The sequence below is a fragment of the Uloborus diversus genome, unplaced genomic scaffold (assembly GCF_026930045.1).
Source record: "Uloborus diversus isolate 005 unplaced genomic scaffold, Udiv.v.3.1 scaffold_838, whole genome shotgun sequence".
Lineage (NCBI taxonomy): Eukaryota > Metazoa > Arthropoda > Arachnida > Araneae > Uloboridae > Uloborus > Uloborus diversus.
The window spans coordinates 11,277-30,777 of record NW_026559053.1 but is presented as its reverse complement, the minus strand read 5'-3'; the positions used below and the strand labels follow the sequence as shown (position 1 = coordinate 30,777).

The 19,501-nt window shown below is 31.0% G+C and overlaps 1 protein-coding gene across 1 annotated transcript in view; it reads right to left on the bottom strand.

The window, feature by feature from the left end:
• Positions 1-18,347, bottom strand: part of LOC129233965 (tectonic-like complex member MKS1) — a gene marked incomplete at its 5' end in the record, with an annotated part of 41,506 nt that extends 23,159 nt beyond the window's left edge. Inside the window, 11 exons of the mRNA XM_054867875.1 lie at positions 3,078-3,142; positions 3,238-3,300; positions 4,233-4,275; positions 4,395-4,451; positions 4,558-4,594; positions 4,690-4,735; positions 6,402-6,517; positions 9,542-9,661; positions 9,784-9,893; positions 15,244-15,336; positions 18,300-18,347. Coding sequence (XP_054723850.1) covers positions 3,078-3,142; positions 3,238-3,300; positions 4,233-4,275; positions 4,395-4,451; positions 4,558-4,594; positions 4,690-4,735; positions 6,402-6,517; positions 9,542-9,661; positions 9,784-9,893; positions 15,244-15,336; positions 18,300-18,347 — 798 coding nt within the window. The remainder of the gene's footprint in view (positions 1-3,077; positions 3,143-3,237; positions 3,301-4,232; positions 4,276-4,394; positions 4,452-4,557; positions 4,595-4,689; positions 4,736-6,401; positions 6,518-9,541; positions 9,662-9,783; positions 9,894-15,243; positions 15,337-18,299) is intronic.
• Positions 18,348-19,501: the final 1,154 nt, after the last annotated feature.

The following is a 19,501-nucleotide window of genomic DNA, read 5'->3' as shown; positions in this document are numbered from 1 at the left end:
TTTAAATAGCACACAAATTATAGATGTAATGTGAAGCTGAGGGAACACACCACTAAACCCAGCCAACCAGAGTGCATGCAAAAAAAAATAATTTCATAACTTTTGAGATACACTGTGTATGTGGTTTTTAACGGACCAAATAAAATGGATTTTAAATTTAAAAAAGTGTTTAAATTTTAGTGGTCCCCCTGCAGTGTCATTCGATGGCCAAACAGTTGGTGACTACAAATGATTAGGTTACTTTATTGCTGTCCCAGTTGACGAAGTGAATTTGACCAGGTCATGGCATGCATAGTAAAAAATAATGACTAAATAGAAACTGCTTTAATTTTGGATTTAATCGCGTTAGAATGTAAAAGTATTTTAAAAACTAAAACTATTTAATGTTTCAAAAATTTACTTGTGGGTTTGAAAATAAGAAGACTTGATAGAAAAATGCTGATAATTTAGTGCAAGGTCGAATACAGAAATTTTTTTCGAGAGGGGCCTGGATTCGCACATTGCCCTAACACACATACACATATAAAAATATTTCACATAGAAGGTTTTTTATACATCCATTTTTAATGCTTCCACTGTTGTTATTTTTCTTTTAATTTCTTATTATTTTTTTATTCACCTTGTGGTAAGTGGTAAAGATAACAGAAGAGTGGCCCTTCAAATGAAATGTAAAACATTCATAATTTCAGGGGGTCCGGGGGGCTTCTCCCGCGGGAAATTTTTTGAAAAATAGATATAAAAATCTTTTGAGGCTTTATATGGGGTAATTGAGACTACAAAAATAAGCAAAGAAAAAAGAAAAATAAACAAACAAAACCTTTTAAAAGTTATGCATTCTTTTGCAAATTAAGATCAATCTAAATAAAAATTGCTTTCTCGACAAATCGTTGACATGAATCCAACAGAGAGGAAAAACAAAGGAGGAGAAAATAAAAGTACACTGTCATTTACTCATATCAGCATTTTTTACGCAGGATGTATCAAGGAGCTAAGTTCGGCACATCTTGGTAACCACACACTAGCCTAATTGGAAACTATGGGCCTGGCCCTTGGGGAGTTCCCGGCTTGAAATCGGTGCAGTGTAAGATTGATAAGAGATTTGGGGGGGGGGGGGGGGGCAAGTCTGCCAAACTGACAAGGTGCTTGCCTTGGCCCTGGACGGCCCTGAATTGAATTGGGAAAGAGAGCAGGAAGTCCTAATAAGGGTATAAATTCCATGTATACTTTGCAGCTAATGAGAACTAGAATTGCTTTTTTCTTCAAATCTCCACTCCTTTAACAGTTACAAAATTTAGAATAAAACACTTTGTTATTTTCCTTTTCAGACATTAGAAAGGGAATAAAACTTCTTCTGTTTTATGGTACGAAACATTTTGGGTGAGGGGCGGTCCCTCCCTCCCCTCCCTTCTGGATACGGCCCTGATTTGGTGCATACAGCCAAGATCAGCCTTGAAATTACAGTCGGACCCCGATTTAGCGAATTCATCCAGACCGAAACTTTTATACATTAAATTGGGGTTATTCGTAATATCGGGGCGTGAAAAATATTTGCACTTACTTTATCTAAAAACCCTAATAAGCAACTGCGCACAAATATCCAAAAGAAGAAAGTTTACACTTTTTGTCCAGCATTAGACGAATTATTACACACAATTTGATTTGAAATTTTAAAGTTCTGAGTAATAGATGTTTGACAGTTTCCTTGATACTTGACTCGAAATAGTTCTCTTTCGACTTTATGGAGAGAAGAAAATACTGTGTCATTTACAGCCTGCTGCATGAAGCATGAGATATGTTTTTAGTTTCCACTAAGGCACTTGAAAAAGTAAGTTTTAACGGGAGTTTCATTATCACTTTCTGCATCAGAATCGCTATTCATTGGTTGCCCCTCACCCTTCAAAAATTGCAGACTCCAATACAGTGCTTTTTCTGCTTTAGGCAATATGGATATGTCATTTGGAAAACAATCCAGTATTTCCTAACTCAAATTACCGTATTACCCTGCATTATCCATCCTGTTGCAAAATTCAGGGGTCACCAGATTTTCAATAACACTTGCCTGGCCCTTTTTGGCGTGCCGGAAAAATCGAAGTTAGGAAAAAAAAGTAATACTATAAAGAATATTTTCAGATTAAAAATAAATATAAGTTCAAAACATATCTTATTAGTAGTAAACAGTTTAATTTTGTAAAAATATTTACTAACAATGTCATTTGTTATTTTAACAAGAAAAATATTGTAATAACAAATAATTTTATAAAAATTAAATTAAAACTAACTAAGCAAACATTTAAGCAGTAAGTTACCACCCCTAACCCAGTGCTAAAGAATTTAATATAACTATTCAATAAATAAAATAAACCTCTCTAAAAGAAACCTAAAACAATTTATTTACAAAAGTTATGAACAAATTGCAGTAAGGATGATTGCTTCTGAATTGAGTACTTTATTGGCATATAATTAAATCTATTAATAATGACCTACCATAAATAATAAGCACATATTACATGCAATACACTTTTTTTTCTTTTTGGAATGAAGGTTACTTTCGGGATTTATTTTTTTTCCTTACATATGTTTGCTTTCTGATTGAAACTGAATATGGAAATTTACTTTTGTTTTGTTGCAAAATAAACCTTGAATTATCTGGTGTGCCGGAAAATCCAAATTTCCCGGCATGCTGGTCAACCTCGCTTTTTTTCCGGCATGTGGGGTAATACGGTAAAAAAAAAATTCGAATGTTCAAATAATTCATTAGATCGGAGCTTATTATTTGTTAAATAGGGGTTTTTGCCTTCATTTTAGTAGGGAAAAATTAAAAAATCGCTAAATCATAAAATTCGTTAAATAGAAGTTTGTAAAAACCGAGGTCCGACTTGTTGTATACTGTTCAATCAAAATTAATTAATAAATAATTGAAATTCAAGGAAACCATTGTTGGGTAAATGAAATTCCAGTTAATGTTTTGATAATCGAGAGTCTACTGCATATAAAAATTTTAAAGCTTAAAGACAAATTCAAAAATAACTCTGTAAATTCCTTAAAGATACTTATTATACTGCTCTAAAATAAATTACTTGCTCAATTTGTTTGCTTCTACATGTTTCAGTGGTCCCCTCCAAAGGACTTTCTGAACAGCAACCTATATTTTGGAGGAAATAATTAGTAAATAAAAACTTGTTTTTATAAATGCTTCCACTTAAATACATTTAAAAATGCTTCTATCTTTAAACATACCTTCAGGAAGAATTATTTGATAATGCACAAAAATATTTTGAAGCAAGAAGTAGCTTGCAGACACTAAGTAAAAGAATGTATTGTAAGTAAAGTAAAATATGCAGCTAATATAAAACAAATCAATCAAGTATATAGCTAGTTATTCAGTACATGTGTCTCTGAAGAAAAACAATATTTTAGAGTTCCTATAATGCTTGATTCTTCTTATAGGTCAAGAGGTTCCCGTACCCTTTTATTTCGGCGCAAAAATTAAATTTCAAATTAACAAGTAACCCTGTTCAAGTGTGAAACAAGCACATTTAATGGGGTGAAATCTCCCCCTAACTAGTGGATAATTGGGAATTAGAGGGCACAATGTAATCTTTTATTTTAAATTTTAATTACAAAAATTAAAGTTATGATTGTAAATTTGAAAAACTAAAATTAAAGTTGACGTGTTTCAGGATTTTTCTGTTAATACAGTGGAAGCCCGTTAATTGAATCAATGGTTAATTGAATCAACCGCTTTAATGAATCAAATCATCAAAAACAGAACAAAATTCAGCTTCATTGAACCATTCAGCTTGAACACCTTTTTAAATGTTTTTAAACATTTTTTTTTTTTTTTAATTTATTTTATTTTTTGGTGGAAAATTCCGTAGGTTTTTTTTTTTTTTTTTTTTTTTTTTTTGTACAAACAATTTTTTTCTTCTCTCTTTTCTATAAACTGTAAACCTGTATACCATGGTTTTCTTTTTCTTTTTTTTTTTGCATTTTGCACTCCCCCCCCCTTTTTTTTGTGTCTTTTGGAGGCCAACATTGGCGCCCTCTTGAGGGACCCAGTCAGCTCCTCATTAAGATCCTACACATCCATAACAGTTTTGAATCCTGAAAAATATTTTACTCTTCACTTTTTTCTTAATCATTAGAAGTTTAAAATACTTTCTAAGAAGCATTCTGGTGCAGAAAGTATTTTTGTACTATGGTACTTAGCTAATACAAAAAACAATACTTACCTATTTCACAATTTATAGTAAATAAGATGTTGTCTTCAGGAGGCTATAAAGATTAAAGTTTTTTTACTATCTTAGAGCAGTATAAAATATGTTTCACAAATTTCAGAGCTTAAAATAATAGCGAATTAAAGAAAGCATGCAATAATATTTTTTAAAACTTACTAGGAAAAATATTTCTCCAACAGCATCAGTAATCACTTTTTGTTTTTGAAGCTCAACCTATTAAATATATTAATACCACATCATTAGTTCATAGAGATAGTTTATGAATTTTAGAAAAAAGGAAGGTATTAAATGTTATATAATAAATTATCAAATTTATGACCTTTCGAAAGAAACCTTTTTCTTGCAAGTTTTCAGATCTGTAAACAGGAAAAACATAATTTATTTATCAAAGGTTGTACAGGTATATACTTTTCAGATTTTATTTTATCTCTTTCAAAAAACGTGAACTTACTCTTTTAGAACATGTGAAACGTTTTCGAATTCATATTCAAATGCTTCTGCAATTAAAAATATTGGTTACCTTTCATATATTTGTAGATAGATATGTTCCAATTACAAACATCATTTTCAATTTTCTTGTACATATAAAATTTAAAGTTTAATAACATACAAATCTGCAGCAACAAATTTTCAAGACAGAATGAGTAAGTTTTCAGAACCCATTTATTCGTCAAAAATTAACAAAATATGTTCTTTTTTTCCCGAAGATTTTATTTTTCCTTTTCTTTCCCCATATCCTTCGTTTCCGATACTGTCTGAACCAAACTGGATATCATGTAAGATAAATTACACATCTTCACAAAGACTTGAATTTTTTTTTTTTTAAATAAATTTATATATTGTTGTAATCTACCAGATTCAAATTAGTAATTCAGTTTAGAAAATATACATGCCTTCCTCATTAGAAAGAGTTTAATTCTGAAACACTTCAAATAAAATCAAGAACATAAGGTTGCATTGGAATCAACTTAAATTGCAGTGTATTTCTTATCAAATTTTAATTATTTAAATTCATTTGTTTCTATAATTTAAATGTTTTCAGATTTTGTTTGATTTTAAGTGTTTAAATGTTTTTTTTTTTACATACAGGAAAAAGTTGAGAAAATTTTTTGATTTTTAAATTTTATTTTCATTTTCAATTTTACAAAAAAATCATGTGCAAAAAACAGCCATTGTCCAGGTAAACTCAATACTTTAGAACATAATATGTCAGTTTATTCGTTAATTTGTCCCTTTTTCATTTATCAATGTATCTATTTATATACCTGCTCAAAATTTTTCTATTCATCATAATTAATTTTTGATTCATGTATTTTAACGTCTCATTTTAGGGATTTTTGCCAAAAATGAACTTGCATGTCCCAATTTATCTTTGATGAATAATAATAGTAAGGGAGGTGCTTCTTTCATTTTTACTTTTATTAAATCTAGCATTTTATTTTGAAAATGTTTCTTTCTTCATGTTTACCTTTGGTAATTTAAATGCTTTTTCATCCTTATCTAAAGACCCAACTTTGGAGTAAAAAAAGGATTTTCCTGTGCTTTTGATTTTTGAAATTTTATCTGTAATTCTTCTACAACGGCAAATCATTAAAGTCATAACATTTTGCATATTTTGTGCTAATTCTATTATTCTGCACTTTTTTTTCATAATTGTTGCTTAACCTCAGAAGTTCAATAATTTATTTGAATTGAAAAAGGTGCTCCTTGCTATCCCAAAACATGTGCATGCATTTAGACTTGTTACCTATTGGTTTTTATTTCATGGATATTTATTTGTTACCTATAGTTCATCAAAAACACTGACTTGCATCAGTTCAATATTACACTGACTTTTTCACTTTTAACTGTGAACCCAAAATCACGCAATTTTCAACGAAACTTCTTAAACACTCTAAACAAAACACACAAATGCCATTGCCTTTTCCACCTGATTTATTTATGCTCAACAACGGACATTGACTAGATATCATACATACTAACAAAGACCTTTTCCTACCAAAGAAAAGGAGTGTATTTGATTCATTTATACAAAATGCCAACAAACAACATTTTATATACTGTTTTTCTAACAGATTTTTGAAAATACAAAACATTCTAAAGCTGTATGTTCCTTTTTTTTTTTTTTTTTTTTGTAATAGTAGCACTGTAGGTTTTACAAACCTGATCTGCTATTAAGAAATGAAAATGCTTTACTCTTGCAAAAATCTGGACAGACAATCAAAGTACCATAATCATTATAGCGTAAACAGCATAGTTCTATTTCTTCAGAAGATGAGCTAAAAAAAAGAGTTTAAAAATGCATTTATTAACTATCTGAAAGAGTAAAAAAGAATGTGTTAGTTTTGCATAACTTTTCAATACGAATAACCAGTGCTGCAGTTGGAAACAATAATTTGGGGGAATGCATCTTTCCAAAGTGTAGATGTCATGATCGACAGACTTACGCACAGTCAAAACAGGTCAGCTCAGGTAACTTATGCCAGCATTAAATTTAAAAAAAAAATCTAGATTTTTAAAAAAGTGCTTGAAATTTAATTTGCATTAAAGTTGCAAATTTTTCCAGTAATAAACCAAATATTTCAGGGGATCCAACTATCAACTCCAACTACAATACTAGGGAAAACTCTAAAAATCTAATCAGAAATAAAATCATCACTTAATGTGAAATATTGGTTAAAAAACATTTTCTGACCGAATAAAGAAGGGAAGAAAGTAAACTACATAAAAATATCAATCAATACAAAATGCAAGAGCAAAAAAGAAAGTATTTTGAGTGAATTATGTTTTGAAAGAGTAAGAACTCTTGAAATAAATACATAGAAAACAAGATGATTGAAGTAAATTTAAAGCATTGATTTAAAACTAACACTAATCTTAATTTCAAGAGCATACTGTTCATAAATGTTGAACCTAAATGAAAATCAAACAATTTAATGTTACCAAAATATGTCATTCCTTAAAACCAAAACAAATTGATCACAGAAAATGGCAATACAGTCAATTCCGGTTAATAGGGTCACACTGGGACGGGACCATTTTGGTCCTAATAACCGGCTGGTCCGATTAAGCGAACAGGACTTGTGTAGCTTGACCGAACGTGTTACACACAAAACAATTGAATGCCATTATGATTATTGTGAGTCTAACATATATGGTGAGCATATAAAAAAGAAAAATTTCTGTTTACAAAAAAATTTCAGTTAAAAATAAATTGAAATACAGCGAAGAATATTTTTACACACGTTCAACAACATGTTCAAACCGATACAATATTAGTTACATTTGTACTTTGTATGGTGAGCATATAAAGAAGAGAAAATGCTGCTAACGAAACTTTTTCAGTTAAAAATAAATCAAAATAAGGCAAAGAATCTTTTTTGCACTTGTTCAACAACTTGTTCAAACCAATACGGTTTAAGTTACATTCTTTCCAGTCAGTACGATTCAATAAAACAACAAGAAGTAACTAAAACGTGAGAATGAAAAAATAAGTGCGAAAAAATACTAATCAGCCATTAAAATTTTCAATAAAATGAAAATTACAATACATTTTTCTTTTCTTTTTTTCCTTTCAAATTGACATGTTATAGAATGTGCTAACTAAACTATGAAAAAAAATTGAAATTTCACTTTTTTTTTGTTAGTTGTGAGTTGCTGGAACAGTGTTGCCATTCAATAAAAGTTTCATAAACCATTTTTTCCTGTTGATATTGCTGGGTTCCTTTGAAAGTTACAAGGAACCAAAATTAATTTTTACCCTAACTATTAAATTCGTTTCACCTTACTTCAAGCGGGCAATTTCTAAATTTTTTCCAATTTGTTCTCATGCTCCTTGGTCCGATCAAATGAATTTTTGGTCCCTATAATCGAATACTATTAGGCTTGTGTAAGGGGACATGTTTCGGCTCTTTAAGATTTGGTCCTAATAAGCGGCTGGTTTGATTAAAGGCAAGTCCAATTAAGTGGATTCCATTCTAGAATGGTTAAAGAGAGAATAAAATAAGCATGAAACAATGATAACAATTTTTGGTTTGTAATTTTCCTTCCTCTTCCATGTTTTCCCATGCTATCTTGAAATCTATCTATATATATATATATATATATATATATATATATATATATATATATATATATATATATATATATATATATATATATATATATATATATATATATATATATCATATGTGTTCTGGTCTGCAAGATTCACCATAATATAAGGTGCGGCCCTCAAGTATAACAAAAGTTGAGTACAACTGAACTACTGTATAGCATAATAGATTCAAGTCCATATTGAGAACTTAGAAAGAATATATCAGTATCTGTGAGCAGGGAATGCTGTTAGGTTTGGATAAATTAAGAGACAAACCCCTACACATGAAAACTTTGCATGAAATACTTGCTTGGTCCAGTGAGTTATCAATTTATCAGATAGAGTGAAATTCGCTTGACATGAAATAATTATTAAGCTCTTGTAGAAGTTTGTATTAACGAGTTTTAACTGTTTTAATACACCAAAATAATTTCATTCCTTTAAAAAATTTCCAAGAGTTTTTACATCTTAAAAAAATTCTAACTATATCTCTGGTTATACATGTGCATTGAGTACACATACACAAGTTGGCCTTGAACTAATGACTAAAATAATACCATTTACACTTAATTTATACTATTTTAAACTTCTCTTACTTTGATTACCGTAACAGTTCTGAATGTATTTAATCAATTTTACACAATAAAAGTCTTTTAAACTTAGTTGCCAACACCAAAAATATAATCTACTATATTTCATTTGTGTAAGAGCTTTAATTAGAAAAGTTTATCATGTGGAATAGCATGGTATTAATGCTTGTTCAAGCTAAGAAACATATTCTTTTATAAAAGAAAATGCTACTCACTTTCATTCATAAGCAGAATGTATATGCTTGGAAAGTAAAAACTTTGTCTTGTTGAAGTAATTATTTACTTTTTTTACGAGTATTTTTTACAATTTTTAATTTGAATCAGTTTAACAAGTTGCAGTTTAAGAAAGAAAGAAAGAAAAGAAAAGAAATTAGTAAAACAGTATAAAATTAAAAAACATTTTTATTTTTGATTTTAGCCTATTTTTGTTGAAATTAAATCACGCAAGCACACAAATAAAAATGTTGTTGAAACATAAACAAAAAATTACACAAAACATGTCATAATAAAAGTAAAACAAATTTGGTATGAATTGTGAAAAAATTCAAAAAATTGGTGAAAAATTCATGCAATGCATCAGTTTAAAAAAAAAAACACAAACTCAGTATTATAGTTACCCATCTTCATAAAATAAAGCAGCCATGACAAGCAGAGTTTGACCTACAGGCAGAAATATGGTATTGGAACTGTCCTGCTTTTTAATTATTTCTTTACCATATGAGAATAGAGGCTTTTGCCTACACAGAAAAAAATATTCATTTTAAAATTTTTATTTCATTGCATTAAATTTCAAAAAAATTGAAATAGATTTCATCAAAAATTGCATGAGACATAGGAATGAAGTCTTTGTTATAAGTACCATGTAACAAAATCATGAAAATTCATTCTTGATTTTGGTTTTCTTTTTAGCAGCTTTCTTTCCAAATGACTAAGCGATGAAGAAGTAGGATGTGCAATAGACCTTTCATTCTGTTTCAACAATAAGAAAATGTTTATGTTTAGAATTTAATAATAAATCTCAACTCAATCAAACACAATCGCATCTAGCGAACAATGCGTAAACTTTTGTATAAAAAAGGGAGAACCATACAGACAAATAAAATAGTAGGACTCGACCGATGCATCGGCCTGGCCGATGCATCGGCGCCGATGGTTCAACAATTTAGCCATCGGCATCGGCATCGGCGGCCGATGCTAAATTGCAAGAAACATCGGCCCATCGGCCTTAAAAACTTCGAAAAGCCGATGGAATTGGCCGATGTTTTTGAAAAAAAAAAGACCTTTGATGTTTTACCTTTTGATACGAAGTAAAGGTTGTTTTCATATAAAATTGTTTACTAAATTTCAGTATGAATTTTTATTTGAGTCATCCCTGAAAGAGTTTTTAATACTGCATTCAGGTACCAAACAAGTTAATTATTGCGTTGTTTCTCGCTGCTGGATGTACGTAGTATCTCTCATAAGTCATAACTCCAAAATGGTAAACTGTTGAAGGATAAGTTTTCGCGTGTGGGGTGTGCGTACGTTCCAGTTGTGCACTTCCCTTTTTGTTTTCGATCGGGTGTTCTGAAAAGCTTGTTTACTCATTTTTTGTGGCTATTAATTACTTATTTCAATGCAAAACTAAGATAGCGTCTCAGACTGACGGTCATTTGGTGATATATTGCCGAATTGGAGACTATGGAAACAAATATGAGATGGCAAAACCCCGCTATTCATTTTAAAACACTCTGTATTTTAAATCCGCCACTGCAAGTCAATACAAACTTGGGTGCAAGTTTCGGTAGGGTTTTTTTGCTCAATGTTTATGATTATTTTGAACTCTATTTTTTACGACTATTTTGAATTTCCGAGAACACTTGTGTGCCCCTCCTCCCACTCCCTCCATTTCTGAAATTAAACTCTAGTTATACTCCTGAGTTGTTTAAAACTAACACCATTCATAAAATTAGAGATTTTTTTTTCAAACTTTATCTATTGTTTAGAAAGAATTTAGAACATTAATTTAAGAAATTGATTAAAGAAAGACGTTTTGAATGGTGACACAATTCGAAAATCAAAGGGACTTTTGAATTTTTTCTTCGGAAGTGCTGAAATAGATTCAGAAACTCTTCCGAGGTGTTGGTTTTAGCGGTTCTGTACTACAAATATTAGGTCGAGGTTGGGGCCGAAGTGTGAGTTACTGCAAAATCAGAGGGTGACCCCCCCCCTCCATTTCGTAATGCGCCATCTTTTTTGTATCATTAATAGCGATCGATTTTTTTTTTTCTGTTGTAAGTAACTATTTTTATGTATTTATATAAAATCAATGAATAAGTTATTTTCGTTTTTTATAGAAAAGTTTCAAGGATTTTCTATTATGCAATTTTTTTAAATTTCAGAAAATTACTGTTAAATTGAACAATTTAATTTGAACTTGTTTGTAAAGCTTCATAAAAGATTAAACAATCTAATTGTTCAATATTATGTATGCAAACATCAGATCAAGTAGTCATATGTATTCAGTTATTAACTTTGTGTAAATATTGATTTTGTTTATAGCTGCGTTTTAAGAACCTCGCTCTTTTCATGGCAATTTTTTTTCCAGCAAAATTTATGTCACTGTTTTAGTTTTTTGAAAAATGCAAAATTTTCTATTCATAAATTTTAAATAAGAAAAAAAATATTTCTTTTATGATTTAGTATTGTAATTTATCTGTTATCTTTTTTGATGACTAAAAAATGTCTACGTGCAATCTTTCCAATTTAATTGCGTAATTTGTTGACGGTTTCATAGTTTTATTCTTAATTTTTTTTGAATGATTTAACAACGTAATTTAATGTTTTTTAACTATGTTTAGTGAACTTAAATCCATACATCATTACAATATTACTGAAATCTTAGTTATATGTTCAATTTAAAAAAAAATCAATTGTTTATTAAAGAGTCTTTTTTTTTTTTTTTTTTTGGCTGTTGTTCTTTATTTTTCATTGTACAGCAGTCAAAAAAGGAGAAGCATAACTACACCTTCTATAGATTGTACGTAGTACGATCCAAAAGTTCAGGACAAGCTGTATAAAACCTTACCCAGAATAGTTCACATTACAGAAGCACATCCACCTTCAAAAGTTTACCTTGAGGGACTATGTACTTCTGCTAGTGTTCATATAACTTTTGGAAACACTTCTGAAAGCCATTTTTCGCTACCTTCTATGATGCAGCTTTATCTTCTCCTGACGGAGGAAAGCATCGTCCATGCAAATGTTTTTTTTTTTTTGCTGGGAACAGGTAAAAGTCACACGGAGCTAAGTCCGACGAAACGTTATGTTATTTGTTTGTCATATCAGAGTATTGACCAATCGAACCGTGCATCCTCAACATGAAAGTCGCCTTCTTTCCTACGATGAAGTTAAAGCAGCAGCGCAAGAGGCCTTACAGGAGGTTGCGAAAATGTCTTCCAGGAGCGCTTCTAAAAGCTATACGAACATTGGCAGAAGTGCATAGTCGTTCAAGGTGACTATTTTGTAGATAGATTTGCTTCGGTAATGTGAACTATTCAGGTTAAGGTTTTATACACCTTGTCCTGTAACCTTTAGATCATACTACGTACGTATGAGTTTTCAACTTACTATTTCATAACATTTTTGAGTGACGTAAGTTTACGCGCATGAAGACATCACAAGAGAATTTGCGATAATTAACTGAGGAAGCGTTCAAAATGGATATTTCGGTCATCTACATGTTCTTAGGTACATATGCATGTACAGATGTGCTGAAAAAAACTTGTGAAGTTTAAATTGGGTGATCGTAAAACAAAAACTTAGGTGAAAATCTGATTTTTTTTTTTGTGATTGCAATTCCTTATTCATAGAAAGGAAGTAAAGTGAAATGAATCAATCATCCTTTAAATCTCTGACAATTTTATCAATTTATTTGTTTGATTTTTTTGCCAACGGCATCGGCCATCGGCCATCGGCCATTTGGAGGAAAACAATCGGCCATCGGCCATCGGCCATCTTTGAACAATCGGCCAACAATCGGCATCGGCCCATCGGCCAAAAAATGCCATCGGTCGAGCCCTATAAAATAGATTAAAAAGAAAGACATATTCCACCAAAGCATTCTATCTTTTACGAGTTACAAATAGAAGTAAGCTGATGCAACATTTATCAAATTAATGTCTGATCATGTCACACACAAACCAAGAGCGGATTCAGAGGGGGAGGGGAGTAATGACCACCCCATTCCCTCGAAGTGACCAAATATAGCCTAATGCTGGGGTCTTTTATTCCAAAACGTTTGCCCCAGACCAACTATTTGTGGCTGAAAATTGCACTTAGATCAACCCCCCCCCCCCCTCACCTTCTTATGATGACACTTCCAAAACCAGAAACTTGATCCGCTCTTGACACAAGTCCACCAACTACAACGAGTGACTATCTTGCAAGAGCTTTATTAACCTAAATACCTTTTTTATATGTGAATTGACATTGTTCAAATCATTCCTGATACAGCTAATAAAACTGTTACTTTGGTGATCAAGTATTAAAATTCAAAAATAATAAAGTATCTCTGAATCTGGCTCTTACTGAATCATCAAATTATACACTACTTGCTTAATTAGTGTTTCAGAATCTATTATAACAGAAATCAGACCAGAATAATTAAATAATATGAATGTGCAGTATCTACCTTTTCTATTATTAGACTTCTCTGAACTACCAGCGGAAATATTTATAATTAGTCAAGACCTGTTGCAATTGTTATAGCAAAGATATACCTTGATGATGACTGTAACATTTATGAATGCAAATGCAAATAAGACATGCTGTAAAGAAAATTTCAAATGTGTTTTAGAGTCACTTGGAAGATTTTCTTCCAAGAAAAAAAAGAAGAAGCAAAATTATTATACGGTTGGCTGTCTATTTGGCCAACTTTAAACATTGTCCTGGTCTGCATTTACAGAAAAATGTGACTGTTAATTTAAAAAAATATTCTAAACAATATTAATTAGTTCAATGAGTATATCTTTGATTTGTTTCTCATTATTATTAGTCTTGCTATAGAAACAATTTGATTTTGAATTTATGGTGCAGGTCTAAAAAAATTCAGAAAACAATGATCCAAAAGTGACTTTCTCGATAAAAATTTTGAATATTTAACCGACTATCAGAGGCAAAAGTATCATCCGATTAGTCTAATGTTATACATAAATTCAAGGTGGTACAAGTGCACAACTTTTTAGCACCTCGTTGATAAACAAAAATAAAATTCAAAGCAGGTGCAAAAAGGTCACAATATAGTTTCAAAAATAGCTTTTCTTTTCAAGGAAAAGTATATGTTTGCCTTCAAAAATGCTTAGAAATAAAATTAGCTCATTAGATCTTAAAGTTTAATATGATAAAGGCTTGTGAGAGACAGCTACCAATATCATCAATAAATTTTGCTCTCTATCTCTTCATTCAAAGTCCACTCTCTCTCTGTTTTGGTTTATTTTTCTCAATCCCTAAACGACAGTCCCAATCATTAAAATGGACAATTTATAAAATTATTAATGTCTTTATAACCAAAATATTTGAGCACAAAATTTATTTATTAAAACTAATAATAATGACCATTAGCAATAATAATAAGAAAATAGTAAAGAAAACTATTTGCTTGCTTGAAGCTCAGACTTCTGTTTTGAACTTCTTTTTCTCTAGAAACAAATTATGCTTTTATTGAGCAATTTCTTGGTAAGCAACATATCAATTTTGCACAAAACGTCTATATAATGCAATTAAACTTTCAAGATTTACAGAAACAATATTTAAAACTCATCTTGATTTCAGTGATGGATGTATCTCATAAGAGCTAGTGAGATAAAAAATAACATTTAATATAAATTCAGATTCTTCATAAAGTTTATGCAATGACATATTTGGTTGGTATATATATATATATATATATATATATATATATATATATATATATATATATATATATATATACACTAACATATTTGGAGTTTTTGTAAGGTGTTTTGTGCAACAAATGATACTTCTATCAAAATGGAATTGCCCTAATGTAGATGTATTCTTATCACTCATTAAAGCTTTAGAAAGAATTATGTTTTTACTGCTTAATTTCAGTGCTGAAAAAAAAAAATGGTTATAGTTTTATGTACAAACTGCATTTTTTTTTTTTTTTTTTCAGAAAGAATTAATTATAAAATGAGGAAAAAATCACAAAACTTCAATGAAAATAGTAAATCACTAAAGTTCTTTAAATTAGGAGAAAAATATTTCTAGGTTTTTCAAAACACAGTTCTTTTTTAAAATAATGGAAAGAAAGACTTACAATTAATGATTGAGATAGAACATCTGAATCGGTATATGTGAAGATAGATATTGTTACCGACTCCTTGCTGTTTTCTTCCAAATCATTTCTTTCCTGAAAATGAATGACAATGGCAACTATGCATCACAACATCCAAATGCAAAAAGTAACACAAACAAAGTACTAGAACAAAATAAGCAAAGTACTAGAGTTGTTTCTATCACTTTAATCAACTCAATCTGAGCAACCAAAGTAAGAAACTCCCAAGTTGGCTGGACTGATCTGCAAGCAAATATAAATGACAGATCAAATAGTTTCCTCCCAAAAAATTAACCATTTTTCAACATGTTACTACATCCAACTCTCTTTATTTAATTACAAATTCAGTTCTAATAAAATTAATTTTTCTGATTTCATGTTTAGCAATGATTTTAAGATGAATAGCTCAAATTTAAATCTACTGCTATCATCTACACTCAATTTGAGACCAATAATTAACTTTTACTCTCTGAAATTTACACCAACAAAATTAATTACAATACTATCTTCTGTTAATGTTGTTGTTTAAAGTTTTGTGCCTCCATGCAAGGGTGCCCATAGGGGGGAAAAGGGGGGGGGCTAGAGCCCCCTTATAAATGAGAACTTCCTTGCTTTTAATGCTTTTTTCTTTGCAAAACTATAAAAATTTCTTTTCCAGCCATTAATGAATAAGTTAATAAAAATGTCAATTTTTAATACCTCTAATCTGTACTGAAATTGGTTTCCATGGGGAAAATATCTGAGCCCCCCTCCCTTAAAATTTTGCATATGGGCGCCAAGGGTGCCCATATGCAAAATTATTTATGCAAATTATGCGCCCCCCTATATGGGCACCAAGGGTGCCCATATAGGGGGGGCAAAGGTTGGCTCAAGCCCAGTGGCGGATTGTTTGAAAAAATCGGCCCTGGCATTAGGAGGTGTAGCGGCCCCATAGCTCTTATAGATATTAAATTTTACCTAACGATTGGGATATCACTTAAATATGAGGAAATTATTCTTAACAACTAAATATGTTATATTTAAACAAAATTTAACAGATATGAACACTTCTGCGCTTTAATGGTGAACAAATTGATACAGTATTAGCTAAACCTTATTTTGGGGGGAAATTGTGATTGTAATTGTCCATTTAAGTATTTTTATAATGACCGAAACTTAATTGAATATTTCCTTAATGATAACACTGCTTGGCTAGTATGTCCTTTTCTGCAGTCATAACAAGTAACTTAATTGCCCTGTTACATGAAACAGATCTAGCAATGTTCATAGGTGAAATACTAGGGCCGTATTAGAACGTGATGGTTCCCTCGACACAAACATACATTACTGGGCCCTGTCATAAACATTCCCTTTTATATACTGCCATATCCTGACGACCCCCAGACTCAATGCGAGGTCAAAAACCTGCTTGGAGGAGTTGGGTACGAGCTTGGCAGCCCCTTAATATTTTTTCAAACGCATGTATCAATATAAAGAAAGAGAGAGTGAGTGAGTGGACTTAGCTTTTTGGCTTTTAGGAGTCATTAAAGTATTAGCAATATAAATTGATGGAAAGATTTGAGTCTGAAATAGGGGGGTCTAGGGGGCCTCACCCCCAGAAAATTTTCGAAATTGTAGTCTAAACCACTAAAAATATATTGGCAGTACCAGAGCCCGACATACTAAAAGTGAGGCCCTACGCCCTCATTAATTTAGAAGCCCCCTGAAGTCTATGCAGTGTTTGATTTACATTTTCAAAGCACGAACGCAGTTTTAGAGGTCTCTTTGTCTAATCACACAACTATGTATAAATCATTTATGTGCATTTGTGAATCCCCTTTGGGCCCCCTCATAATCGTGACCAAGTAAATTCGTTACTGGCAGAATGATTAAAAATTTCCCTTTAAAGAAGTTTTTTTCCAATTAATAAGTCACACATTATTTTTTACTTTTTTAAAAATACATGTATTTTTCATATCGTTGCAATGCTATGCATAATTCTTTAAAAAATGTCGGGCCCCAGGCCTAGGCCTAGTCAGCCTGTGTGGTAATCAGGCCCTGGAAGCCCTATTTCAGAAATCCCCCCCCCCTCTTGTGTTGACGGCCCTACCTCCCTCCACCCGCAAGCTTTAGCCCATGCGTAAAGAGGAACTGAGGCTGTGTTTTGCAAATTTGCGTTATTCTAAACACTTGCGCGCAAAATGTACATTTTGCTGTTAGTAGACAGGCCCGAAAGACTTTGCTGTTAGTTGATCGGCCCCAAGCATGACGGCCCACCGGGCAAATGCCCGGTTGCCCGCCGGCTGTATCCGCCACTGCTCAAGCCCCCTTTAGAAATTAGAACTTCCTTCCTTTTAGTACTTTTTTCTTTTCAAAAAATGTAAGAACATTTCTTTCCCAGCCATTAATGAATAAGTTATTACAAATATAAATTTTTAATGACTCTAATCTGTTCTTAAATGAGCTTCCATGGTGAAAATATCCTTCTAAACCCAAGGTTAAAATATCTGAGCCCCCCCCCCCCTTACAATTTTACATATGGGCGCTTATGCCTCCATGTATTTGATTCTGATGTAACTTTTTCAGAATTTTTTAGAAAATATTTCCCATTCTCAAAACACTGTATTTAGGTGAAATATGTGACAAAGAACTACTTGGTGACCGTAATTCAATTTTTATAAAAAGGGCAGATATGACTTTTGTGCTCAGCATGGCAAAATTATGGCTCATTAACTAATATTTAAGCAAATTGGGAATGGAGGGAGGTTGATCTGTATATCAAATAACTTTACAATGGCAATAAAACTTGTACATACAATTGAAGAAAATTTTCAATTTATAAATGAAAATACGAATTTGTATATGTTGTCTCTATCCTAATTTTCAAGAAATTTCAAAGATTGCCTGCTTTTTTTAATTTTTGAATGTCTTACATTTTTGAAAAGTTATGAATGCCTGGACAGAGACTATTTTTCATTTATATAATCATCTTTTAAATTTTTCGAGCAATTCATGAAAAGATAACACATTTGAAAGATAAAAAGCATTATAAAAATTACACTTTTTTCTATTTTTTTCTTGCCATGAGATTGTACGTTCCACAAGAGCTGTTGAAGACTTGATTAAATTCACCAGTTCAATTTCATTTGGATCTTGCATTTCTTGAGAATCTCGAGTACTAAAGCATGCATTAGCAATTTTTCTGACTTTGAACCTATAAAATACATAAGATGATTATTTTTACTAAACAGAATTTTAAAAAAGCTTTCATCACAATAATATGTATGTCTCATTTATCATTTTAGAGTTAAAGTTTGTACCTTTTTTTTTTTTTTTTAGTTTGCAATGCAGAAGGATACCTTAAAATCGCTGATCTATTCCCTATAAACCACACAACTTTTCAGAACTAAATAAAAAGTTGTGTTTTTTTTTTTTTTAATTTAAGTCCTTTTTCTGCATGGTAAACCTGATAGCATTCTTCAGCAAATTAACTTTTGAAGCTTTCTCATATTTGCACCTTAATTCAAAGCTTTTAAAAGAAAACTAATACAGTAAAAATAGTACCAGATTCTCCTTGAAAATGCAGCTACTATGCAAATCATTAAGTGCAGCATCATACTGCTCTATTATGAAGCTTATTTAATTGTAAATGACACTAAAATTGCATGATTAGAATTTTAATACCCATTGCATGCTCAATCCATTTACGCAAAGAATATAATTTTACACATATATTTGCACTTTATCCCCAGAATTTTAAGCTCTGGTTTTTGATTAATTTGAATATAAGGAACAATTATATATTTTGATACGAAGTATCAATTTTCTAAAATGTTTTCTTGCATTTAAAAAAACAAAGTGCAAAAGTAAATCGCATTGCATAATCAAAAGTGATTCTAACCCAATTAACGAAATAGTTTATCTCAACAACGAAGCAACATGAATCAACGTATAAAAAAATTTGAAATGAAACCTCATCGACTTTAAATTCTACTCCACAGTTCATTATTATTATTATTATTATTATTTTAATGTAAGACATGAATGCGTTCAAATGTTATTTTAATACGCAAGAACCAAAAAACATGCGTACTGAAAGCATTATTCTCAAATTAAAACAATACCTAATTTTTAGGTTCTTTATTTCATCATAGGTTCGGTACACTCCGACAGGCAAATCTCTATTCAAAACATTTTCCATATTTTAAATGTTTGAAGCAGGCAGAGCATTCATGAAATCATGCTGTGAATTTGCAAAAAA